This window comes from Pipistrellus kuhlii, unplaced genomic scaffold, assembly GCF_014108245.1.
Source record: "Pipistrellus kuhlii isolate mPipKuh1 unplaced genomic scaffold, mPipKuh1.p scaffold_m20_p_12, whole genome shotgun sequence".
Taxonomy (NCBI): domain Eukaryota; kingdom Metazoa; phylum Chordata; class Mammalia; order Chiroptera; family Vespertilionidae; genus Pipistrellus; species Pipistrellus kuhlii.
In genome coordinates, this window is record NW_023425427.1 from 31,130,178 (window position 1) to 31,157,244 (window position 27,067).

Consider the following 27,067-nt stretch of genomic DNA (forward strand, 5'->3'; position numbering starts at 1 on the left):
TATAAAATAAAAGTGTGACATGCTAATTAGGCCGGGTGTCCTTTAAAACAACCTTCTGGGTGTAGACAGGGCTGTGAGGGAAGCGCGGGACCTGGGTGCAGAAGCTGGTGCCAATAGCCAGGGGAAAGAAGGCCTACTCTTGCACAAATTTTGTGCATTGGGCCTGTAGTGTGTGTGTGTGTGTGTGTGTGTGTGTGTGTGTGTGTGTATATAGATAGATAGATAGATAGATATATAGATATATAGATATATAGATATATATATATATATATATAGAGAGAGAGAGAGAGAGAGAGAGAGAGAGAGAGAACAATCTGATGATTTCCAGATGGGAAGGGTTAGAGAAATTGTGAAAAAGGTGAAGGGATTAAAAAATGCAAATTTCCAGATTAAAAAGTTGTCATGGGGATGTAAAGTACAGCACAGGGAATATAATCAATAATATTTTAATAACTACTAGTATGTATGGTGTCAGATGAGTACTAGATTTATTGGGGTGATCACTTTGTAAGTAATATAAATGCCCAATCACTCTATTGCACCCCTGAAACTAATATAATATAGTTTGTCAATATATAAAAGTGCCTATGAAGACCTTGTTTATGTGCTCCTTATTGTAAAGTATCTCATACTGTGTCATGTATAATTTAGTTGCGAAATAGACATAATTTTTTAAAAATATATTTTTATTGATTTTTTACAGAAAGGAAGGGAGAGGGATAGACAGTTAGAAACATTGATGAGAGAGAATCATGGATCAGCTGCCTCTTGCACATCCCCTACTGGGGATGTGCCCAAAACCAAGGTACATGCCCTTGACCGGAATCAAACCTGGGACCTTTCAGTCTGCAGGCCGATGCTCTATCCACTGAGCCAAACCAGTTTCGGCATGAAATAGACATAATTTTAATATTTAAGATTAATTTTTAAATCATGGAGTTTTATTACACGATTCTTACAAGTAATAAGTCTAAGAACTAATTTTGTTATTTACTAGGAAGATTATACCTTAAAATTAGAAGTAATGTTCTAGGCCAGTGGTTCTCTGACTTTTAATCACCTGGAGGGATTATTAAAGCAGATTCCTGGGTCCCACCTGCAGTGTTTCTGAATCAGTTGATTTGGGGTGGAGCCCAGGAACTTGTATCTCTAACAAGTTCCAAGTGATGCTGATACTGCAGGTCTGGGGACTACATGTTGGCCCATGCTCTCCCCAAGTGCCCGGCGCTGGTTGGCTCTGTTGATTGGACACCATGAGGAGAAGAGATCAGCAAGAATGTCCTTCTCTATGAACCATCTTCAGCTACTCACTGCCAGCCGCCCTCCCACAAAAGGCCTCTGCTCCCCTTGTTCTTTGTAGCTGAAGAAAAAAAATAAGTCTGACATGTCTGGGAAAAGGCCCTGGAAGACCATGAGAGCTAGAACATCCTGAGAACACATTTATAGGAATCATGGGCCTATCAGATCATACCAAAAGGATAAGGCAAACTCATGACCTCCTGAAGTTATATGAAAGTATGTAGTTAATGCATTTTTTTTTTGAGTGATAAACAGACTGTTAAAAACAAAAACATGGAACAATTTCTAGCTCTAGAAAGAAGAGTAGTGTCATAAGCAAACAGGATTATATCTTAGGCCTTGGAGTTGTCCATTTTCTGTGTGGAAACTAGTTCTTGTACCTGCTAAAGGACCACAGAAAAGCAAACTTCAAAAACTTTGATAGATCAACTTTATTCTTCAACCATGAGCTATGAAGGAAAATGAGACTGTCTGGATTCATACCAGACACTCAGTATTATGGACCCCTTAGTGACTAGATGGGCACAGTCACCTACAGGTTTACTTCTAGCCAGTATTGTGCATTGGGCCTGTAGTGTGTGTGTGTGTGTGTGTGTGTGTGTGTGTGTGTATACAGACTCCTGGACATACAGATAAATGTAAGTAGCACTCCTCTAGAGATTATAAATATATTGATTGAGTTCAGAGAGGAAGGAAGAGGGAGGGAGAGAAATATCAATGATGAGAAGAAATCATTGATCAGCTGCCTCCTGCATGCCCCACACTGAGGACTGAGCCCACAACCCAGGCATGTGCCCTGACCTGGAATTGATCCATGACCTCCTGGTTCATAGGTCAGTGCCCAACCACTGAGCCATGCTAGCGAGGCATCCTCTGAAAACTTTTGTAAAAAGTAAGGTAATGAGAACACTGAGAGCTGAAGTGTCAGCCAGTCATTCTTATACAAGTCCAGTAATAATTAATAACAAAAGTGGCTTATCTTGAAGAAACATATTTAAAAAAAAATAAATGTGTCTGACAAATCAATCCTCACAGACCCAAAGACAAAATAATTACCTCCAATCCCTAAAACAAATTTATTTGCCAGACCATGAGTAGTAAGACATATTTAGGTAAAAGCAGAAACATTATAATAGGAAAACATGCTGTATCTATAATCAAATATTTATATTAAAAAATGTCAGTAGTGGTGACATTTCCAATTTAATAATGATGACTTCTCTTCCTAGACTAAGCTAGTACTGAACTTAAATTTTTGGTTTATTTTCTTTATTTTGGCAGACAAAATATAAAGCTTGCTATTGTAACCATTTTCATGTGCACAGTGCTGTGGCATTCAGTACATTAACACTGTTGTACAACCATCACCACCATCCAAACTCAGATTTATTTGCTGAATTGATTATCCCCTCATCCAACACAATAAAGTCAGAGATAGCATATATGGGTAACGTGGGTGTCTTTGCAAATATGGTATCAAACTATTGGGTTTATCCTAAGTTTTCTTGAGGAAAATTAAGTGGAATGAGTTAAGTTAAAAAAGGAGCTAAATGAGTGAACTCAGATGCATGCCTAATTGTGGGTCCTCTCAGCCCCCCCTTTAAACTAGAAGTAACAAGAACCTGGTGCCAGCTGCTGCTGCTTGGACATCCTCTTATTCTAAACCTATGCAGACATTACTCTGTAAAGCATGCACTCTTTCCCATTGAATCTCAGTCTTTCTCCACAAGGCCCTTCAGGCAGTATCACAGCTAATGACCGCTGGTCCCCAGGAGGAAACCTGCTTCCCTTCTCCATAGAGAAAATGCAGGCCACCTGACGCCACAGGAAGCAACCACCAGCTGGGCTGCTTTGCGTGTGCGCTGCACTGCGTGTGCACTGGCCAAGTCTTCAATGTGGGGTGTCACAAGGAGGGTTCTTTAGCATGAAAACATCACACACAAAACAAATCTTACCTGGGCAGGAACACACTTTCCACCACGTAGAAGTCTTGCATGAGAACATCTCGGTCTGGTTTGGAAGTGAGGTTCCCCACTGTGTATCCTATTCCCAGCTGGATAGCACCTTTGATGGCAGAGGATGCAGTCTGCAAAGCAAACACGGGTCCCGGGATTAGCTTCAGTAGTTTAGCTTCAGTAGTCGGGGCTTTGTTCAGTGTTACCAGCTGCGAAAAAGGAGGGAGATTTCCTTTTTTTGCTCCTCAGCGACGAGGAAGCTAGGTTTGGAGAGACCACAGACTGCTGCTTTTGATGGAGAGTTCATTCCCAACACCAAGGACTTTCCTTGTCATGAAATTACTTGTGGTAATCCTTCCTACTGATATTTTAAAAGTCGAATTATAGTCCCAAATCTCCATCTTTCTTTTATTGAGAAATGTGAAACTTGCCAGAACACTTTCAAGAGGTAGCACCATAATTTCTACCGAAAGATAAATGGTACATTCATTTTTTAAAAAAAATTCAGGAGTTCTATACTGTACTTATGGGTCAGGAAAAATATTTTGTCTTCATAAAAAATGAGAGAACAAAAAAGTAATTTGAGTTTTAGGAATACGCAAAATTTAATTTAAAAATTGCTTACTAATATCACCATTGATATAAATCCACAATCAAAATTTCCTATACCGATCTATGATAAAACACATAGCAATGGCTCACCAGTCTTTCCAAAGTACCATTTTTCCAGTATCATTCCATAATTAAATTGACATAATGTTAATTTGGGGAATTATTTTCACATTTATATATCGACATGTGTGTATATGAATATATATGTATATATAGTTGTAATCAACATAATAGGAGATATAGAATAAATCAATTTGAATGCATTCTTCTCAATGGTGAAAATGTATCATATTTCTATGCCTTGCAGTGCCTAATGTAATACTATGTATACAGAAGGAGCTAAATTAATACTTAAATCAGTGGTTCTCAACCAAGAATATCTGGCATTGTCTGAAGGCATTTTCTGGTTGTCATAACTGGTGAGGTAGTTTTACTACTGGCATCCAGTGGGTAGAGGCCAGGGATGTTACTAAACATGCTACAATGCACAGAACAGCTTCTCATCACAGGAATTATCCAGCCCAACCATCAACAATGCTGAGGTTAAGAAACCTTGACTCAAGTGAATATAACAGAAATTATCTATTTTGTAAAACAATACTTTCTTTTTGAGTTAACTTTTTTACTTAGCAACTCCCCCCCCCCACCCCCCGCTCCCCCAACATGCTTTATTTGTTTTTATTTCTTCACACTTTTAACAAAGAACCTATGTCTCTTCTTGGGGGGGGGGGGGGGAAGTATCCTCTTGATTTCTATGATAGAACATGGTCTTAGGACAACTTTTACCTTTTCCGGTGGCCTCATTCCTTTACTGACTTATATTCAATTTGCTATAACTGCAGCCTCCCTAAAGATTTGATCACTGACCCTTAGATTTCCTTAATTATATAATCAATCCTTTCTTAATGGATTAAAAAACTAACCCAATGCACATGACTCTCAGGCCCTGTAAGCCTATTTGGATACTGTTCTACCATCTCACATCCAGCATATACAAACCAAAACTAATATCTTATAACCTTCCCACCCCACCGCCAAGACTGGTTTCTTTTTTTCTCTCTTTTTTTATTAAGGTATTATATGTGTACATTCCTTACCAATCCCCACCCCATCCCCACTCCCATACATGCCCTCCCTCCCCAGAGTTTTTCATCCATTGGTTATGCTTATATGCATGCATACAAGCCCTTCAGTTGATCTCTTATTTCCTCCATATCTCCCTAACCTCCCTGCTATAATTTGACAGTCTGTTTCTTTTACTGTCTCTGTATCTATCCTTTTGTTCATCAGTGTATAATGTACAAGACTGGTTTCTTTCTCTAAGGCACTAGAAGCCTCAGTCACCCAAGGCTGAACCCCAGACAAACCACATCTAGCACAGGGCTGGGGACCCCAATAAATACGTGCTGAAATGGCCACGATCAATCTGTCCTGCGTAGTCACCCCACTATTACTTTCCCATGAAGCCACCATTTAATTGCTTTGCTTCCTCCACTGTAAATATTCCACAGCCCTTCGTCCGAGGACAACCACCGACCACTGCCCTCCTCCCTGCAGGAGATGGAAGACTGTCTTGGTGGTTTTCTCTTTTCACTTGTCTTTTTACTAAAGATCCTGGGGGCTACGAGATGGCAAAAGACTGAGACTCAAGAGCATAGAGCAACTGGTGCTTTTTAAAAAAAAAAGAAAGAAAACAAAACAAAAGAAAAAAGTTTGCTATTTTAATACTCCCTCGCTGAGCTCTGCCATGCCACCACTTGGCACTGGTGACCTTTTGTACCGACAGCTCTGACTTCTGAAGGCTGGCATGCTTCTCATTTTAAGCTCTCATAAAAATTCAAAAGGCATCTCTCCTCCTATCCATCACTCCAGCAATACGGCACAAGATGTGACATCAGTACTTTCCAGACGACCCAACTCCAAAAACGTTCTGTTCCAGACCTATCAATAGCCCCACATGCTCTCCAAGCTTGCCTTCCCCTCCCCACGCCCCACCTGACTCTATTTCTGCTTAATTCAGTCATTTAACACTTCATGGGCTGGAACACCTGCCAAACAGATGGAGTAGCCGAGTCTTTGTTGATGGCCCTCCGCCCCCTCCCCTGCCCGCCCCAGCAACAGAAAGCAGTCAAGGTTGTAGGCGTCTATATCTTGTGTTTTCAAACTTTAGAAAACAGGAGATTCACTGGAATGCTTGTTAAAACAGATGGAAGGCAAAACCATGGAGACAGTAAAAGGATCAGTGGTTGCCAGGGGCTGGGGGAGGGGAGGGATGATTAAGCAGAAACAGAGAGGATTTTCAGGGCCAGGAAAATACTCTGAGTGATGCTATCATGGTGGATACATATCATTACACATTGGTCTGAACCCACAGAACGTACAACCCAAGAGCAAACCATAGTGTAAAGTGGGGACTTTGGGTGATGATGTGTTCACACAGGTTCATCAATTGCAACCAATGCACTACTCTGGTGGTGGGGGTGGGGGGTGTTGATAGTGGAGGAGTTTGTGCATGTGCAGGAGGTAGGTGGGAAATCTCTGTACCTTCCTCTCCATTTTTCTGTTAACTTACTCTAAAAAAATAGACTTACAAAAAAATAAATAAATCAGTGGGCATTGAAAACCAAACCAAAATCAAAACCAGCCCGGTGGGTGCAGCCCCACAATTTCTCAGAGAAGGTGTGGGGTGAGGGTCAGATCTGTTCTTGCTTTAAGGGGCACTGAGAAGAAAGGCCACCTTTCCCCTGTGGTGTAAGATCAGATTCTGAGTCCCGGAAGGAATAAGATTCTGGAAAGGCCCCTGTTGACATCTGTCTAGTTTAGGGGTGTCGAACTCAATCAGAGAAGGGGCCAAAATCTAAAATCCAGCCTAAATCGCGGGCCGAATGGTTTACTGAACAGTCATAAACTGTCATTGTGATGGAAATGCAGCGGAGTGCAGTGATGACAGCGCGGTGCGGGCCACATTGCAAGGCCTGGCGGGACGGATTTGGCCCGCGGGCCTTGTGTTTGACACATGTGGTCTAGTTAAAACAAAAAACAGACTTGTAATACAATTGCTTTTCCCTTCAGGCTTCTTAAAATGCAAGTGCTCTGATGGGAGAAGTGATAGAAACTGCAAAAAACAAAACAAAACCTTAATCTCTTTTGATCAACCATTTGTGCCGGACACTTGATGGATAACCACAATGATTATCACCGTCTGTCACAATCATAGCACATACTCATACAGTGTTTACTAAGGGGCAGGCACTGTTTTAAGTGCTTTTGGTTATATGAACTCTTTGATCCTCACAATGACCCTAGGAAGTTGGTACTGTCATCATCTCCATTTTACTGACTCAGAGAGGGTTAGTCACTTATACGAGGTCACACAGTGCAGAGGTGGAGGCAGGACTCAGACCCGGGGAGTTTGGCTCTGGAGTTCAAGTTATACACAGGAGCACTGCAGCCTGTCATAACCTCTGAACTCACTTAACCCCTTTCAAGAACCTTGCAAATTAGCAACTACCACACCATGTTCCAGGTGGGAGATTTAAGGCCAACAAGGTTAAGCGACTCCCCCCATTACATTGCTAGTGTGTGGTGGAGTCTGGATGCGAAGCCCACAATGTTTACCCATCGTTTTGTTGTCTTATGTTTTTGTTGTTGTTGTTTTCAGAATAAGCCTAAAATCAAAGTCGGAAGTTCTCCTTAAAGTCTGGCAGCTTGACCTCAAGCAAAGGTAGCAGCTTGGTGAAGCCATTCCTTTTGATGTAGGGATAAAAATGTTTTATTTGATTTAAGTCATATGCAACAACAGGGAAGTCCAAGGAAAACCTGTAAGCCACTTGGTAAACCAGCATGAAGACCACTGTTAATGTCACTGCTAGTAACATGCGGAGCTATAAACACAAGGAGGCTGTCACAGGAGGACAGGCACCTGGAGGTTTCCGGTCCGTCTCTCGGTAAAAGTAAATGCCCGAGCACTGATGCGTGTGGGCGTAATTAAAAAGCCTCTTGCTTACTTCAAGGCAGTGTCTGGTCGTGCTCATGGTGCATGTGGTTTCTTGAGTCACAGGGGTAAAGTTCCCATCACCTGACATTTCCCCGCAGCGGACAGGTGGGCGAGGCCGCAGTATTTCCTACCACAGCCTCTCCGGAGCAAGACGTGGCTGATAACGAAAACTGAACCACCGCCTGGAGTGTCTCTGATTAGCAGATTAGTAATAAGTCATGATGATGACCAAGAACCTTCCACGTACTGCAGGTGGTTGCTCCTTGAGAACCAGCAGTTCTCTCCCTGCAAACTCTGAGCCATCAGCCCTCTCCTCCTTTCTCAGGGACCCCCACCAGCAGGATAGCAAGTCCTTAGCGAGTCTACAGCTTCTCACACAAGCTCAGCCCTTCCGATTTCCTCTGCACGGCTTTGCATAGGCTCTCGGAGAACTGAGGACGGGCCATCTTCCCAAAGGGGACCTTTGACTCCTTTATAACACATAGCGCTAGATTTCAGAACATAGCAAAACGGCCTATTTTTGATTCAGCACTTTTCGAGGGCTAAGTGGAGGTCACAAGCCTGGATATTAGAAAAACCTCTAAAACATCTGATACTTCAAGAGAAAACCATAGAATATTACAAAAGCAAATCATAAACATTTACTTCCATAGATCCTCTTTCCTCACCCAAACTTGTTCAGGGATGAAGGTAATTCTAAGAGGAAAATGAATGTCAGCTTGCATGTCTGTAATGTAGTCTATTTTTCAAAGCATTATATTTTTTAATGATTGCATTTGATCACCACAGTTGTTACAGAAATAGGGTTTATAATGCCCATTTTATGATTAAAAAAACACACACACAAAAAAAACAAAGAACAACTGTGGCTTTGGGAGATTAACTTGATCTAAATTCCTTCTCTCGTGTGTGATAGAGCCGGGAATGTTCCCCTGACCTGGGAGGCCTCAGGCCAGTGCTCCCCACTGCACACTGCTTCAGCTGTCTGAATTTCCTCAGCTGGAGATGAATCTGATGGAAGCTGAGAAGTACTGGAACTAGGAGATGATGATGATGACAGTAATAACAAGGCTAACCGTCTACGCACACCCGCTATTAGGGAAGCAATGATCCTGACAACAGCTAGAGTTTAATGACCTTACGTTAGTTACAGGAAACTGCTTCATACAGCACAATGTCTATGAAATTAGATCACTTAATATGCTATCAGATAACACTGGCTGCAGAAGGAAGTATTAAAATATTTCATGTCAACAGCATTTTTCACCCCTAAGGTGTTTCACCCCTAATTATGAGATTATAATAAACCAATGGGTATGCTGCCAGAGTGGCTTTTTTCAAAAGTAAAGGTGTAATTGTGTCACTACCTTGCTTGAAACCCTTTAATGGTCCCTGGTATTCCCTGCGGCCTTAAGAACAAACCCATTAGCTCAACACGGAAGCCCATCTTATCATATTACTTCCTCCCTACCTCACCCAGACTCCTGCATCCAATATGAAAAAAGATGTTTGTTTTGTTCTTATAAACACTTGTTGACATCACCCGAAATGGCCACGATCAATCCTTCCTGCTTAGTCACCTCTAACCTTTGAACTTCCAAGGACATGAACCCCTAGTAACTGCACATGGAAATCTCTGCTTGTGTGTATTTTCCCCAAAAGGGGATCCAATGCTTTCTCTTTTTCTCAGAAAGTTCATTTTCCCCAAACCACAGGTCTAGAGAGTCTAATTCTAAATTACACCTTAAACGAGGCCATAAAAAGGGGTTCAGTGACACCTCTTAAAAGCAAGAGAAGGCAATCCTTGTCCAGCCAGGGAATACCCGCCCCTGTCCCTCATTTCCATGGTTCAAGTCCAGCTCCAGGTTCTCCCTCCTGTTTCTGAACGTAGACTCAAGAAAGAAGGCAAGGATGGAACTCCAGGAAAAAAAAAAGAGGAATCAACGGCATGAAACTGATTGTAGGACTATGGAAATGAGCCAGTTTGCCGGTAGGCAAGCCTAATCCTTCTATCGATAAAAAAGATGTAAGACCACATCTCGCCTTCAGGTTCCTTGAACCCTTTCTCTGGCCCCTCCTTGTGTTAGTTTCTTAAGGCTGCAGTAACAGATTACTGTGTCTTCAAACAACATGCACTTATTCTCTTACAGTTTGGGAGGTTGGAGGTCCTAAAATCGAGGTGCTGGCAGGGCGGATTCTTTTGGAGGTGGGCCCATTCCTTCGCCTTTTCGAGCTTCTAGAGGCCGGCTGCATTTCTGGGCTTGTGGCCCCTTCCTCCGCCTTCAAGGCCAGCAGCATCTTCAAGTCTGTCTCACTCTCTCTTAACCTCTTTCTATCTCGCATTCCCTTTTTCTCTCTCTCAGCTCTGCTTCCGTGAACACACCTGACTCTCTGATCTGACCTTCCTGCCTCCCTCTTATACAGACCCTTGTGATTACATTGGGCCCACCTGAGATTGTCCTGGATAATCTCTCCATTTTGAGATTCTTAACTGAATACACGTGCAAATTCCCTTTAACCACGTGAGGCAATATAGTCGCAGGTTCTAGGGATTAGGACACAGATGTCTTTGGGCTCCATTATTCTGTGTACCACACTCCTCTATTTCAAGACTGACTCCGGCATTTTTCCCAGTGTTGCCCCAAACAAAGAGAAGAGCTCCCCTTAGAACTTCATTCACTCAAGAGATTTTTCTGAGAGCTAGGCATTGTGCTAGGTGTTAGGGAAAGCATGAGCAAAAACAAAACAAAACAAAACAAAAAACCAAACAATAAACAAACAAACAAAAAAACATTGTCCTTGATCTCATGGGAGTGTCTGTGTCTTGAGGGGGAAAGAGATATTAAACAAACAAAGATATGCATACATAATGACATTTGTTGTCAGTGATGTAAACAACAGGGTAATGTAGCTGAGATCACAAGGGTGGAGACCACTTTAGAATGGCAGAGCTAGGAGCGGTCTAACCGAGGATAGGATATGCAGGCTGAGACGTGAAAGGCGAGCATGAGCCAACAGATGGGTCACATCAACAAAGGCTGGCTGTGTACCCATCGCGTGCCAGGCATTCTTCCACAAACTGGGCATACAGAACTGACCTGGCCAGAGTCCTTGCCCTCCAGGAACGGAGAATCACATGAGAAGGTGAGGGGAATTGATTGTGAGCAGAGAGAAGCGGCAGTTCAGGGACCAGAAAGCAAACCACTGTGGGTCAACTATGGTGGGAGGACATCAGAATAGGAGGCTAGAAAGGCAGGAAGATCTAGATCTGGGCCTCAGAGGCCATGTTTAGGGTTTGATGTATTTCAATAAGGGAGCAGCATTCTAATTTGGCTGTTGCCTGGAGAACAGACTGGAGGGAAAGCGATTAGGAGACAGTGGTTCATATTGAGATGTGGATGGCTGAGAGTAGGGAATGAATAGGAAGATGGACGGAAGAGTTGAATGCGTGATATACACGGTGTCCCAAAAATGTAGACACACTTTGAATAACTATTAATGCCAATGGGTTAAATTTGAAAAGAAAGAAATATCAATTGAGCTATCAGCTGGTGAAGTGTGAATACATTTTTGGGAGGACACCCTATATTTTGCAAGGAGATACTCAGGACTTACTAAGAGCTAGAAATGAGGGCTAGAAAAGCATTAAAATAATTCCTGGTGTTTTCCTTGAGTAATTGAGAGGATTGAGGTTGCTTTACTGAGTTGAGGAGACTGAAGGAGGAACACAGTTTTGAGGGGAAGATTAAGAGTTCTATTTGAGATGTCAACAAGACTTCCAAATGGAGATGTCAAGATACAAGTCTGGAGCTCAGAATGGAGGTTTGGGCTGAAATTTTGAACTTGAGTGTTTTCAGGATATAAATGGTATTGAAAATCAAAGGGCTGGGCAAGTAACCTAAAGAGAGAGGGGAACGTTCTCAAAGGGCCCTGAGCAAGGTCAACATTTTGGGATTAGTCAGAGAAAGGAGAACCTCTGGAGGAGATTTAGGAGTGACTTCAAGGGTGGGAAAACATGGCTTCAGAAAAACCATAATACATTTTAAGGAAGTTGTGATAACTGTCTCAACAAGTGGCTGTTTCATTTGATAATATGAATGTTACCTATAACTTGATGGAATATCTAAACCTAGGCGTTAAATTCACTATTCTTTTCCCATTCACATCATTGATTCATACATTAAGTCCAAGTCTATTCTTAAAATATTTGACAAACGTACTTAATAAGTTCCAGTCAAATTGTGGCTTCATTTGAACCATAATTTTAAAAATGCACTATATATTTAAAAATATTAAGTTGAAAAAAGTGGGATATAAAATAAAATGTGAGGAACACAAACTCACAAGTGTGTTTATACACATCTACAGAGGAAAACAAGACAGGAAGAAAATTAACTGCAATAATTATCTCTGGGCAGCGTGACATTGGGTGATCTTTACTTTCAAGCTTGTGCTTCTCAAAGTTTCTAAATTTTGTGTTATAGGCAAGAAAAGGAATATCCTCCAATGAAGATACTATTGCCATGTTTATAAAGACATTTTGAGGGATAACAAAGGCATGCTTGGGATTTGTTCATCTTTCTATCCCCTGTGATTTATTCTGGGTTTAGATCATCTGCTTTTTAGGATGACACTTAGGGCAGGCCTATGACCCTTTTGGGAACTCCAAGAACAAAAGGTCTTCCTGCTCATTTCTAATCTCAGATCATTCAAAATGGTCTCATGCAGGGATTTGGTTTGTATAGTCCATTTAAAGCAAAAACTTAATTATTTTAAAATTTCTTTACTGATTAAGGTATCACATATTTGTCCTCATTCCCCAATTCCCATCCCGAACCCCTCCACACATGCCCCCACTCCCCTGTTATCCTTGACCACTAGTTAGGCTCATAGGCACTCAAGTCCTTTGGTTGATCTCTCCCTCTTATCTCCATCCTCCCATATTGGGGGAGCCATCTCCCATTCCCTGCCACTAACTCAGCTGGCCTAGCACAGCTGGCCACCAGCAGAAAGGGCTGGGGGCTTCTTTCTCTTTTCTGCCTGCCTGCTGCAGGGAGAAGGAAAGGTCTTACTGGAAGGGAACAGTTAAGATGTCTCAGGCACTCCAGTGTATCCACCGCTTTCTCTGTGGGATGACGTCATAGAGCTGCAGCTGTCCCTACAAGCGGCAGCTGTGTCCTCACCTTCCGGGAGAACACATCCCTGGCAGGCAGTTCCTCAGAGATGAGCACATATCAGCTAATCTCCATCTCTGTGCCCTCAACTGGCCACAGGTCATTGTCCTGAAATTCTGGGAATCAACAAGCACCACCCAGCCCCAAACTCCCCCTGACCTTGCTCTGATGGCGATCAGAGCAGCTGACAGACAATTCTCTCGTCCTTTCAATTTCCCAGAAAATACTACTGCCTATTGCGCGCGTGCACTCACACACACACAGGCTCCAGCGAACATATATCACACTTGGGAGTGGTCTCACCGAAGCCCTCTTTCCTAGGCTGGACATGATGGACAGACCCTCTCTCCACACTCCACCCTATAAGTGTTACTCCTGACAGATCAGCTCTCCAACATTCCTTTTCAGTCTCCATATCTCACAACCCAGCTCCTTTATAGACTCAGGATGATCACTAAACTGGACTTTGATCACTTCCTTCCCCAAATTCAGGCTGGCACCTGACCTTGCAATGTGATTAAAATTCTCCCAGCCTTCCAGTTTATACTGTCCTAGGCTGGTTCACAGGTCCTGTTCAGAACACGCGGTTTGGGTTAGCTGCTCACTGTGTTCCATTCCACCTGCCACATGACCCATCATTTCAGGCTTTTAAAAAATTATGATCTCCCAGCGTCAAAACCTCCACTGTTTTTTGGACTTTCTGTAGAAATGATCCTAGTAAATTCCTTGCTTGCGCTTCAAGATTTTCTACACTCCCATTCCTACTAGTGCTAACTGCAATAAATAAACCACCAAATGCTAACTTCTGTAAAAAAAAGAAAAGCACACCCTGAACACATTTATTTCTTAATCAGGAACAGCCCACTGTGGGGGTGCCTGCTTGGAGTGCTTCTCTCTGTCAGGTGCTGTACTGCCTGCTTGTGGTGGTATCCCCTAGGCTAGGGCAGAGGTCGGCAAACTCAATATTAGTCAACAGCACAACAATTGGAACTTCTTTTGAGAGCCAAATTTTTTAAACTTAAACTTCTTTTAACACCACTTCTTCAAAATAGACTTGCCCAGGCTGTGGTATTTTGTGGAAGAGCCACACTCAAGGGGCCAAAAAGCCATATGTGGCTTGTGAGCTGCAATTTGCTGACCATGGCAAATGGTCAAAGTCCTCCAAGTGCAGCTGCTGATGGGAGAAGCGGTAATGGTGAAGGATGCCACTCCCCACTTCCTACTACCCGTACAAGGAGTAATAATGCAGGATATTCCTCCAGATTGGCTCTGAAGCCCCCTCCCCACTGATCTGGGTCCTGGGACGCGCCCTGTGCAGCTCCATTAAAGGGCTTCCCAACTCCGGCTTCCCTCGTGGGTTTGGCCAATGGGAACCTCCTCAGCAAGATTAAAGGGAGGTCTGAGGGTGACATCAGGTGTTTACTCCTTCCCTTCTCTTCCGGTGGATCTGACTCAGACGGTGTGTCCTTCTGAATGTTACAGCTCCTTTCTTGTGAGCCTCTCCAGATTTGGGTTCTAGAAACCTTACCACTCTCTTACCTCTCAGCCAACGTTTTGACCCAAGATACTGAACTATCACTTGTAGTTTCCTTATACTTCTCCCACATCTTTGCAAACAGCACCCAATCCTCCTGTTTGGCGACTTCTTCCTTAATCCATACTTGAACAGCCTTATAAGATGCTGGTCTGATCAACTAATCATGAGAACAAGCATATGCTTAGTTAATAGAAGGTTCTGCAAGTTATACCATTATAATAAAATGGTTTATGTTCATACGAAAAACAAAAACACGGTGCCTTTTAAAAGCTTTCCAGCCGAAACTGGTTTGGCTCAATGGATAGGGCATCGGCTTGGGGAAAGAAAGGTCCCGGGTTCGATTCCGGTCAAGGGCATGTACCTTGGTTGCGGGCATATCCCCAGTAGGAGGTGTGCAAGAGGCAGGTGATCGATGACTCTCTCTCATTGATGTTTCTAACTCTCTATCTCTCTCCCTTCCTCTCTGTACAAAATCAATAAAATATATTTTTTTTAAAAAAAGCTTTCCAAATCCCCCAGTTTTAAAAGTGTGTCATCCATTTACTGTCCAGATCCTAAAGACCCACTCACAGCTCATGAGCAAGGATGAGCCACACGGCCTCACCAAGATGCTAGGAGGGCTGGCCTCACAGCTTTGCTATGGAAGAAGGGCCACAGATTCTGGTGGGAAGTGTTGTGTTGGCCATTCCACAGATCCTATCGCCTCTACACAAACTCAGAACTTCAGCCAAACCATCCGCCTACACTTGCCTCGTGATTCCTGCTGGTCTCCATGCTTTCAACGTTGTCCTTCTCCATTCTGTTTGGTCTCCTACTTACTGTCCTGGGTCCAGCTTTGCCACGCATTTCTCCAGGCATGGCTCCCATGGCAGCTAGACAAGATCACCCCCTTCTCCCAGGAAGAGTGATTTCATAAGTGACTTTGGGGCGTTCTGTTACTTTTAAGGCTGGCAACTACTCTTCTAATACAATTTCTTCAGCTATTTACATTTTCAAAAATTAAGAAACTTCAGTACCATTATAACGATGTCCTCCTCTGTGCCTGCATGGACCATCTATGGTGAAATTGTCCCAACACAAGGTCATTCTGACCCATTCGTTACTAAACAATCTTGGAAGAAGTCTAAGACAGATCCACTTTATATTTAATTTCCCTTATTGCTAAGCATCCTTTTAAACAAGATCCCACTGTATGCACTTGTTTGAAAGAAGATTTGATTCTCTAAGTGTGATAGAAAAGGCAGAACAAAGAAAAGGTGATTCATGGTTTCTTTTAAATGATCTCCACCCACTTAGATGATTAGGGGTAAAGCACGCCCTCACACTAAAAGGGAAAAACATGTTAAGCAAACATTTCTTATTAGCAGGAAAATACTGTTCTCAAGTATTCAGCGGTGGAAAATTATGCACACTTAATTGCCCTTAAAAGAGATATGCCATCAACTGCAAATGAAGTTTTTGATTTAAGATAGAACAGGATTGCAAGCGCTATTATATTAGCCTTCTAGAAATATTACCGTGTACGCTGAGACAGCCCTCCTAAATGTGGCCTAGCATAATATCCTTAATACTATTCCTACACACTACAGACAAGGTTTCATTTGTTTGTGTATTCAAATAAAAATACTATTTATGTGATACAAATACAAATTTAAATTCAACAGATTAAAAAAATGAGGATTGAGTTTTTATCCTTCTAGAATCATAAAACAAACTTCACATAGTCTTGGAGAACTGCATTTGCTTGCAAGTGAGTTTTCAATTTCAAATAATATGTCAATGCTAAGCACTGTTTTGGAGGAATAATAAAATGCTTATGGCAGATGTTGCTAGTTGTCCTCAGTATCTATTCACCCTTCTTATTCAGCAGTTGTTCTCAATGAGGGTTGGTTTTCTCTGGCAATATCTGGAGACAGTTTTGATTGTCCCAACTGGGGAATGCTGCTGACATCTACTGAATACAGGCCAGGGATGTTTACATCCTACAGTGTACCCTTTACCCCCACTCCTCATCCCCCAACTCCCGCAACAAAGAATTATCCAGCCCTAAGTATCAGTAAGGCCAATATTGAGAAATCCTGACAGAAAAAACCTGGGCCCCTGATGACTCTGCAGGGAAAGTAAATTACCTCTGCACCATTACATGAGGGAAAAACAAACTTCAACTTCGTTTAAGCCACAATCATCCTGGTTCTTGCTTCAACATATAAGTGAACCTATATTTCAAGTACATATAACTCATGGACTTACAACAAAATGCTTTTTATCTGAAAAGTGATGCAGATTCAAAACTACCTCAAAATGAAAGAGATGCCTACACAGCTAGCCTTGCTTAATTTAAAAAAATAAATTGAGCATATGGTTATTGAGAAAATGTTGAGTAACTCTTAACTATAGAAAGTAAAACACAAATGCAACCTCCTCAATCTTGTTCTTTAGGGTTAACTTGCTTGGTGTCACTTGTTTGGTGTGTGTTCTTCTAGACTTTTTCTTCTCTATCCATTAAAAATGTATATACATATCTATATATTAAAAATTGGGCTCTACTGCAAAGGCTAGATTGCAATTTACTACCTCTCCCCCCCCCCCCACTATCCTTCCATGTCCATGTATACAAATAGCCATTATTTTTAATGGTTATACAGATGTTCATAGTTGTATATGTTCATGGTTGTATATGTTTTAATGATTCTCTTATTGGAAGGAGTTAAGGTTCTTATTCTTACTCTGTCTTTAATAGAAAATAATGCTGTAATGAGTGTCCTTACTCATATATCCTTATATACTTATTTCTGGTGTATTTTTGCGGCACAGATTCCTAGGAAAAGAATTGCTGAGTTTAAGATATACACTTTATGCTTTCATAAGGTTGGCCAAAATGCCTTCTAGAAGAGATTTCATCGATTTATATACTCATCGACAGAGTAGAAGAATGCATTTGTCATCAAACACTCACCAACACTATAAACATTAATATTGTTAACTTTTCCTAAACTTGCTCTTTCAGTTTTTATTTTCCTGATCACTAAAGAAGGCTCTCCTCTTTGTGTGTTCATTGTATCATTTGCCTTAAACTTAATAATTTACTTTTTTTATGGCCACACCCTAATAACCATGCTTGATTATTTTATACCAATTAAAGTTAAACTGCATTTACAAAATAATCCCTGTGGAAAATGTAAAACAACTGGACTCCATGTTGACCCAGTGGAATTTTTATTTGTTAAAATTGTAAGCTCTCAGAGGGCAGAAACTGTATCTGTCTTTATCATCTACCCAATAAAGTTCTTCTTTACCCCGCTTTACTGTAACAAAAATATGAACTTCCCTAGGTAGTTTTTAAATTTAAAATAGTATTTTAGAATACTTTACACCCATATTACAGTAGAAATTATTTTTTCAAGCTGGCTGACATGGCTCAATGGTTGAGCAACGACCTATGAATCAGGAAGTCATGGTTCAATTCTTGGTCAGGACACATACCCAGGATGCAGGCTCGATCCCCAGTAGGAGGCATACAGAATGCAGCTGATCAATGATTCTCTCTCATCATTGATGGTTTTCTCTCTCTCCCTCTCCCTTCTTTCTGAAATCAATAAAAATATATTTTAAAAATTGTTTTTCAATAACAAATATGAGGAGGATCCAAGATGGCTGCTCGGGTAGACACCTAACCGCAGCAGCACACAACAATTTCAATGGAATACAACTAAAATCTAGAGTGGACATCGCCCAGAGCTACAGGTAGTCGACTGACTGAAAATTCTACAACAAGAAGGAAAAAGAAAACCAGAAGGAAAATCACAGGAGCTGAAAAAAAGCCTAAGGTACGGAGACATGCTGCGCGCTCGCACGCACACACGTGCGCAGAGAGGTCCCAGCCGGAGAGGAGGAGAGGGCTGGGTGCTGCCTGGCGTTCCCTAGCAGGAAGGAAATAAAACCCTCAGCCTGGGCTAAACCCCCGAACCGGCAGCGCTGACCCCCAGTTATGAGCCAGACCCTGGGGACCCAGGCTCCGGCGGAAGAGACGGGGCTGTGAGGCGGCATCCCAAGCGAGCAGCGAAAAGCAGGGCCCCAGAGTCGCGCGCACATTGTGCGCAGAGGACTGAATGTTGACTTTGATGCTGGATTACCCTAGCGTGAAGAAACAAAGCCTCCTCAGTCCAGACTGCTCTGAACCCCAGTCCTGGACCAGACCCTGGGGACCCAGGCTCGGGCAGGGGGAGATGGGGCTGTGAGGCGGAATCCCAGGGGAGTGGCAAAAAGCGGAGCCCCCAGAGTCGCGCGCACTGCGCGCAGAGGACAGTCTGTTGACTCTGATCCTGTTCTCCCCTAGTGGGAAGGAGGAAAAAAAAAGCTCCAGACTGGAGGAATGCGATAGGGAGCAGGAGCCCCTGCCGGACACCAGCCAGCCAGGCGCCGTCAGGGAGCCGGGCGACGGGGCCCCCAAGGGGGGGGGGTGCCCCTGAGCCATCGACCTCTGAGCGCGGGCAACGGAGCCAAGGCTGGGGGCTGCTTTCTGGGTGGCGCCGACCCTGGCAACAGGCTGGAGCAGCGCGGGAGCCCGCGGAGAACAAAGGGGTGCCACAGGCCAACCTGCTGAGCTCACAGGACAAGGAGGAAGAAACCAAAGTTCTCAATGTGAAGAAATCAAGTGAGAGCAAAAGATAGTAAAATTACTTAAGAAAGAATACAAAGAAGATCTTGAAAATTCAAAGACTAAGTCAGAACTCAACTCACTAGCCAACATTGCAACATAAATGCGTTTAAAAAAAAAAAGACAGAATGTTGGAACAGTGGCGGCCAGGCCTAGAGTGCCCAGGCACAAAGCAATGGCAACCGGGCCCGGAGCAGCAACAGCCAGGCCCCAGAGCAGCAGCAGCCAGAACCAGAGCAACAACAGCCAGCACTGGAGCAGCCAGATTTGGGGCAGTGGCAGCCAGGCCTGAGCCGGAGGCAGCCAAACCCAGGGAGGCCAGTCCAGGAACACCCAGACCCAGAGTGGCCGGGCTCGGAGAAGCCGGGTCCAGAGCAGCCGGGTTGGGAACAGCCAGGTCCAGAACAGCAGTAGCCAAGCCCGAAGCATCCAGGCTGGGAGAGGCCAGACTCGGAGCAGCCAGGCCCGGGGAAGCCGGGCCCAGAGCAGCCGGGCCCGGTGCGGCCAGGCCCGGAGCAGCAGCTGCCAGGATGGGAGCGGCCAGGCCCGGAGCAGCCGGGTCTGGTGTGGCCAGGCCCAGAGCAGCGGCTGCCAGGCTGGGAGCGGCCAGGCCCGGAGCAGCCGGGTCAGGTACGGCCAGGCCCGGAGCAGCGGCTGCCAGGCTGGGAGCGGCCAGGCCCGGAGCAGCGGCTGCCAGGCTGGGAGCGGCCAGGCCCGGAGCAGCCGGGTCTGGTGTGGCCAGGCCCGGAGCAGCGGCTGCCAGGCTGGGAGCGGCCAGGCCCGGAGCAGCCGGGTCTGGTGTGGCCAGGCCTGGAGCAGCGGCTGCCAGGCTGGGAGCTGCCAGGCCTGGAGCAGCAGCTGCCAGGCTGGGAGCGGCCAGGCCCGAAGCAGCCGGGTCTGGTGCGGCCAGGCCTGGAGCAGCAGCTGCCAGGCTGGGAGCGGCCAGGCCCAGAGCAGCCGAGTCGGGTGCGGCCAGGCCCGGAGCAGCAACAGCCAGGTCCAGAGCCACTAGGTCGGGAGCGGCGGTGACCAGACCCGGAGCAGCTGGTTGTGGAACGAACCAGAGCAACAGAGGCCAGGCCCGGAGCAGCCAGGCCCGGAACAGCTCGCTCCTCGCCTGCCCCTGCCCCACGGCTGCCTCTCAGACATGGCTGGAAACTTTTGTGGGAACTTGAGGGTCTGCTGAATCAAGTGATGAAGGCTTAGATCTGGATGTGTTGAGTTAGTATAGGGCTGGGGTGTTGACCTGTGAGTGCCTTGGGTGGGGCCTGGATGAGGCTGGTTGACCTATTTGGAAATGTCTTTTGTGTGAAGTGTATCATTGGGCATGTGGAGGTATTATTGATATGAGAAAATGGTAAGTAACAGATTTACTATCTCAAAAGGGATTTACTATCGGGGAAAGGGAGGGAGGAAGAGACTGAACATAAACTGTGCACCTATGGATGAGGACAATGGGGGATGGGGAGGGGGCGGAGGGTGGGGTGGGAACCTGGTGGAGGGGGGAAGAAATGAGGAACCTTTGTAACAATATGAACAATAAAGACTGATTTAAAAAAAAAATAACAAATATGAAATGAACTCCTTTAGTTGGTTCATTGGGACAGGGGACTCTTGGAGAAACACAATTCTGATGGTGTGATGGGTGTTGAGAAATACACCTTGGCAAAGAGAGATACAGAGAAGCTATACAAGGGCCTGCCTTCTCGTCCCTTTAGAGTCCTACACGATAGGGTTGGAAAGGACTTTACAGACCTTGGAGAAGCAATCGGGTATCTTTAGTGGGGACTTTTCACATTAGGGGAGCGTTTTTTGGCCATAATCTGCTTCATCCCCCTTTTAGGAGAAATGAATGTTGCACATTGAGACTTTATCACCATTTTACTAGCTGGCTGGCATTTTCCGAGTCCTTATTGTGATCCAGGGATTGAACTGAGTACTTTATTATTTTTAAAATATATATATTTTATTGATTTTCCACAGAGAGGAAGGAAGAGGGATAGAGAGCTAGATACGTCGATGAGAGAGAAACATCGACCAACTGCTTCCTGCACACCCCCTGCTGGGGATATGCCCGCAACCAATGTACATGCCTTTGACCGGAATCGAGCCTGAGACCTTTCAGTCCGCAGACCGACGCTCTATCCACTGAGCCAAATCGGTTTCGGCTGAACTAAGTACTTTAGGGGTGCTTTCTCCTTTATATGCATTTACCTTCACAATAATTCTACAAGGAAGGAAAACTATTACTCTCATTTACCTAAGATGACACGGATTCAGAAAGACAAAGAAGCTTTTTCAAGGCCACACAGTGAGGAAGTGACAAAGCTGGCCCTGAAATCCAGATGTTAACCCTAAGTGCACGCTCATAACCATTACATCCAACAGGACACAGAAACAGAGAGATATCAGCTTTGTCCACTGTGCATTTCAATGCAGCACAGGCCCAGGTAAATTCCATGGCTACCATGACTACTTGTTTCTTGGTATGTAGGCCTATTTCTAGGAAACACCGAACCAGCTTCTACTATTTTTCTTTCTGCATTCTCCATTGACCAGCACGCACATGGTTAACTCTACTTGCCCAGAAGTGTGGAGGTGGGTTAGGGCCAAAGCCAAGCCTCACTCCTACAGAGTTCCCAGGAGACATTTTCACGGAACTCTGCCAGCTCAGGTACATGGAGTCATGGGCACAGGTTTGAAATGCAAACTAGTTGGGGCCCAAGTGATCATGTTTCACTGCAAGGCTGGTATTTAGGAACATCCAGAAAAAGAATCAGGATCTAGGCTTGTCTGTCAGCTTTACACAGGACAGGTATAGGACAACCAGCCAACTCCTCTCCCCCAAAAGTAACCCTTCACAATCTCCATTCTCCCATCATCCTTTTTGGCTTTATATTGTCTCCACCTATCTTGAGAGGGTACTAACCCATAGCTCTGCCCTACATGTCTTGCCACCCTCTCCCCAAGCTCTTGGAGAATATGAACACACACACACACACACACACACACACACACACACACACACACTTTTTGTTTCTACTTTAGGAATGGGAGGGGATAATGACAACTCCTTCAGCAGGCTCAGACCTGCAAGGCAACATGATATACTGCTGGAAATACCAGTGACATACAAGATCTTGTTGTTATTTATATCTTTTATCACCTCCCCCAAGCGACCCCCAGCATTTCCTTTTCATGTCACCAACTGACCTCTCCAGGTTTTAAAAGAAAACTGTGTTTAGGGAAGGAGGGAAACAGCCAGTGCTCAGGATCTGATATGTTGACAGGGCCATCACTATTCCATAGTTAAATCAGTCTCTGACTCCATAAAACAGAAGAGCTTATTGTTGTTCAATTACCCAAATAAAGAAAACAAAAACACAAGTGAAGCTAACTGCTGGGTTATTTTCTCCAATTGTGCCTTGATTTGCATTACACATAACTTATTTTTGTAACTAAGTTTCGTGATCTGTAAAAATTAGATAAAATTAGGAAAATTATAAATAGTATAGAAGTAGGCCCAAAAGAATTAAAAAATTTTTTTGCTTCTTCTTTCAAATCTCTCCCAACTTAATGTTTTCCCTTAATTTACTAGTATAACATATTATATTTATGTATATTTATTTCTATAACATAGTCATGATATATATAATATATATATATATATATATATTATAGCATATATATTAGTAATACCCTTGAGTAAGAGATATATCTGACTCATATCTATAATAATAAAGCACAATATGCTAATTAGACCAATTAGACCAATTAGACCAGACGTCCTTCTGGACAACCTTCTGGATGAAGCTGGGGCTACGAGGGAAGCTTGGGTCCCAGGTGGTGCCAGAGGGAAACCAGTGGCAGCAGCCGGGGAAATGAAGGCCTACTCTTGCACAAATTTTGTGCACTGGGCCTCTAGTATATCATAATATATACAACATATACCATATATATATATATATATATATATATATATATGTCATAGAAATAAACAATATTTATAGAATATTAATAGAAAGGCAAGAGAAAGAAGAAAGAGGAAGGGTTCTGATTGCCAAATGAGATAGAATCATTCATAAAACAAAACTAAAAATTTTATAAACTAAAAATACAGTGATTCTCATAGATTAACAATGAAAAGCATTATTTACTAGTGATTTGATGTTTTCCAAACTTCAATCACTTCTCCATATGCAAGCCCTAAACATATCTTATAGAATAAAAGCAATAGATGTGAGTTTTAAGAAATGATGGATATTGATAAAGGATGAAAAAATGGCTTCTCTTTAAATTCCTATGATTAAGCTTCCTTTTCTGAAAGAATGAGGAGTGAAACATCCCTCTTTTCACAATTAAATTATTTTAAATGATTGTAACGATAATTAACAGTATAACTAAAAATTTTATAAACTAAAAATACAGTGATTCTCATAGATTGACAATGAAAAGCATTATTTACTAGTGATTTGATGTTTTCCAAACTTCAATCACTTCTCCATATGCAAGCCCTAAACATATCTTATAGAATAAAAGCAATAGATGTGAGGTTTAAGAAATGATGGATATTGATAAAGGATGAAAAAATGGCTTCTCTTTAAATTCCTATGATTAAGCTTCCTTTTCTGAAAGAATGAGGAGTGAAACATCCCTCTTTTCACAATTAAATTATTTTAAATGATTGTAATGATAATTAACAGTATTATTTCTACCTTCCTGGTAGTTATAGCTATATTTCTGGAAAGCCACAGGAAAACAATGCCAAGAGTTTTAAACAAAAAGACCTGAAATGTAAATGCCAGTAATTTTCAGAAGGGCTTTTAAATTTGAAATTTAGGTGTTTCCTGAATACAAAAAGATTGGTTTTAAGCATTTAAAGTCCAATGTAGTAATTTCATTTTTTATATACATTTATGCACTTATATGTTTATATACAGTAACATGGCCTTAAATTCTGCTATTGTATAATTGTTCTAAGTGCTTATTATGTGCATGGTCAAATTATTTGCATTATTGATTTCTTATCATAACATTATTATCTCCATTTTATAGATGATGAAACTGATTCAGAAAGACTGCATATTTGAATGATAAATCTGAGTCATTTTCACAAAAAGACTATCAAATGGAACTTTCCTAAAAATGTACAGACCGATATATCAGACAGTTCACACATTTTTCAAAAATCCTTATAATCAGGATAAAGCATCAAAGTTGGGGGATAATTTTAAGTATTATGTACACTTTTAAGTTTGGATTAAGCATTCTTTGCCCATGTAACTTGTATGTTTCAAGACCTAGAACTACATTGCATCCAAGATGTGATTTTCTCCCTGAACACTTCCAGAACCTTGGAATGCAGTTTCTAAATTCCTGCCTGGAAATCCTGTGCATGTGGACAAAAACCCAGCCACTGTAGGTGCTCAGGTCTCTCCCATATGCTGGCAGTTCCCTCACCCACATCTGATGGGCTTTCCTCCCTTACCCGCTGGATCTCTCCCTCTTGGCCTTTCAAATCCCTGTGGTTTTCCTGGTCTGAGAGGCTAGGATCACCCCTTCACCAGGAAAGCACTTAGGTCTTTGGAACAGAAGCACTAGCAAAACTGGCTGGATACCCAGGCTGCAAACATGTCAGGATGAAACTGAGTCCCTGGCCAGAGGGTTGCCTGTCACCATGGTACCTGCATCCCTGAGCAGCACTACAATTGGGCTCTGCCTGCCTAAGATGCTTCTGTGTGCTCCATCTTACCATCCCAGCGTCTCTCCAGAGCTGGATGCTGGGGTGGAGGAACAGGTGACTAGTCCAGGACACATGACTAGTCCAGGACCAAGTGAAAAGACACTTGAATGGAGGCTCCTACCTCTCCACCAACCTGGTTTTGACCAAAGGTAGAAAAAGGAGAGAAAAAGCATTCACAGGCAGTGACTATCACCCTCATTTCACAAGTGTCCCTCATGTTAATTTGCAAATATGAACAGACATCTGGGATCAGAAATAGCCTACAAATCTGAGTTGGGGGCCCCTTCTGCTACCGGATGGCTGAGAGACTCAGAGGAAGTTACAAGCTATCCCTGGGTCAGTTTCCTCCTCTGTGAAATGAGGACATGTGATGGCCAAATTTCTTCCACACTGAAAATTCTACTTTCTAATTTTATTTTCCAGTATGTGCATCTGTCTAAGGTTTAAAATTTAATTCCAACATATTCTCTCTCTCTCTTTTAAGTTATAGTTACTCTATTAGAAAATTCAACAGCAAGTCACTGCATTTTGCCTACTTTGGATCACAACTCTTAGAGTAAGTAAGACTGATACTGAGAAAGGAGAACAGCGTAGTCATTTCTCCTAAGGCGGAAGCAACCTTGCTTCACTCATGTGCAATTTCCAGAAGTGCCAATTAGAACTTACGGCTGTTTCTTCCTTTCCCTTTGAACTCAGAGAAAACATTATTAAATGGCTTTTGATGTTGCCTGAGGCTGTAAAAAGTTGGTGTCAGAGCTACTGACAGATAAACTCCTAGTGCAGGATTCTTCCCACTGGAGGCCAACACCAGACTCTGACACCTTTCTGGAGCACCAGGTGATGTGACCGTTCTCAGCAGTTATCCTAGCACCTCTTGACTTGATCTCAACATGCCTAACAAGGACCACTGATGGCCCCGGCTAATGGATGACCTGTTACTGTCACACAAGTGGAAGTGCCTGACCCATGGTCCATTGCTCAATCGAGGGGTGCTTTCTTCTCCTTTCCCTGGGAACAGTTAGAGGAAACTGGTAGGTTTCTGAGGCCTAGACTTCACCACACACTCTCTCTCCATCTGCTTCTAACCACAGTGCCTTACTCAGTGTTCAGCTCAGTGTTGGCTAAATGACCAAGTTGACCCTATCAGGTGGATGAAGACCATCTCAGCACTAAGGTCCTATGATGCTATGGAGACATCACTTTGGCTGTGGGGATTCTCTCTCTTTAGGCCCTGCAGCAGCCAATTTTCAGAATACACACAAGCAAGCAGTTCTCTTGTCTAGAAATCTGTGTCTTGTGTTCTCTTACATGCTCCTTGAGTCTGCGGTACAAAGGCCTGACTGGTTCCTGATCTTGTCTTGACCTCTGCTAGACTCTACCTGCCTTCCGACCCACACCCTGGTTCCTCTCTGCCAGGCCCACTTGGGTGTGGCCTGTCCCTCTGCATAATCCTCTCACCCGTCTTCCGGCACCAGGATCTGATACATGGCCACAGGCAGCTACAGAGGATCCATTAAAAGCAGCTTGTCTTGTGAAATAGACATAGCTGGTAGACTATGTGGCCTGGGGGAGATTTTCACAGTCTGGCTGGGTAAGAGAACAGCTTTATCCAAGAGGAACTGTGTCCCATTGGGAAATGAACAGCTCCACTCTCTTCAATCAACCGCCACCACCCAGGGCGGCTAGACAACAGCACAGGGGATCCTGATAGCAAGCGCCTCAGCTGCTCATCTTACGGGCTTGGGGAGTGGAGAGGTGTTATTTTCATGCCACCGGTCCTACGAGATGATCATGATTGGAAATACCTACGCCTCTATCCCATGATTTAATTTGTTAGGAATGTAACCAGTGGGGAAATTCCAAACAATATGGAAATTTTCTTTGGGGGAAAAAGCCCAAGCAATATGGAAATTTTCTTTTCAAAGATTCAAAAAGGAACAAGGAAGTACAAGTCATTCTCATTATGCTCAGTCCCTGAGTTGAATATGGAAGGGCTCTAGCGGCCTCCTGACCATTCCTCCCTCCCTGGGTCCTCTCTCCTTCCAGCTACCGCTGCGATGATGGTCTCTGCCAAGGCTGGGCCATGCTGAGGT

At 43.4% G+C, this 27,067-nt stretch overlaps 1 protein-coding gene across 3 annotated transcripts in view; it reads right to left on the reverse strand.

Moving 5' to 3' along the window:
- Positions 1 to 27,067, reverse strand: part of PIP5K1B (phosphatidylinositol-4-phosphate 5-kinase type 1 beta) — a 180,722-nt gene that overhangs the window by 129,852 nt on the left and 23,803 nt on the right. For all 3 annotated transcript variants that reach the window (XM_036433877.2, XM_036433873.2, XM_036433881.1), the window contains one exon: positions 3,255 to 3,385. In XM_036433877.2, the coding sequence (XP_036289770.1) occupies positions 3,255 to 3,385 (131 nt within the window). The remainder of the gene's footprint in view (positions 1 to 3,254; positions 3,386 to 27,067) is intronic.